General features: G+C 34.0%; 1 protein-coding gene across 1 annotated transcript in view; it reads left to right on the top strand.

The window, feature by feature from the left end:
- CDH4 (cadherin 4) overlaps positions 1-9 on the top strand; it is a 185,508-nt gene extending 185,499 nt beyond the window's left edge. Inside the window, exon 14 of the mRNA XM_019470656.1 lies at positions 1-9. This exon is cut by the window's left edge and continues 132 nt beyond it. Within this exon, the coding sequence (XP_019326201.1) occupies positions 1-9 (9 nt within the window).
- The last annotated feature ends 555 nt before the right edge of the window (positions 10-564 follow it).

Below are 564 nucleotides of genomic sequence, written 5' to 3'. Positions count from 1 at the left end.
CTTCCTTAACGACTGGGGGCCCAGGTTCAAGAAACTGGCGGACATGTACGGGGGAGGCGAGGAAGATAAAACTGACCTCACGTTATTTAAAATAAAAAAAAAAAAAGAAGAAGAAAAAAAAACAATTTAAAAAAAAAAACAAACCCACAGACAACAACATTAACAAAAAGAGCCGATGCAGAGGCAAGAACTGTACAGATGTGGCATCTTTTTTAATTAATATCCCCTGCTGACTGTATTGTTATTTTTAGTGGTGATATAGGAAGTTCCTTTTTTTTTTCCTTTTTTTTTCCTTTACAATTTTTTTTTTAGACTATTGAGCTGTCTCGCATGAACACTTGTCTCTGCTGCAGGTTTTTTTTTTTGTTGTTTCGTTTTGGTTTTTTTAATGTCAGCTGGGATATTGCTCGTTTATCTGCTTTATGACTAAAGAGAGTGAAAGGCACTCTGTCTTAACTTGAATTTCTTAAAACAGAAGCACTGTTTTTAAAAAATATATATATATATTTGAAAGTGCCTTTTGGTGCATGTATCAGATTCCCTTCAATCTCAGGAGTGATGAAA

Source organism: Aptenodytes forsteri, unplaced genomic scaffold (assembly GCF_000699145.1).
Source record: "Aptenodytes forsteri isolate BGI_AS27 unplaced genomic scaffold, ASM69914v1 Scaffold47, whole genome shotgun sequence".
Lineage (NCBI taxonomy): Eukaryota > Metazoa > Chordata > Aves > Sphenisciformes > Spheniscidae > Aptenodytes > Aptenodytes forsteri.
Note: the sequence above shows the minus strand (reverse complement) of the source record. Positions and strands in the feature narration are given on the sequence as shown.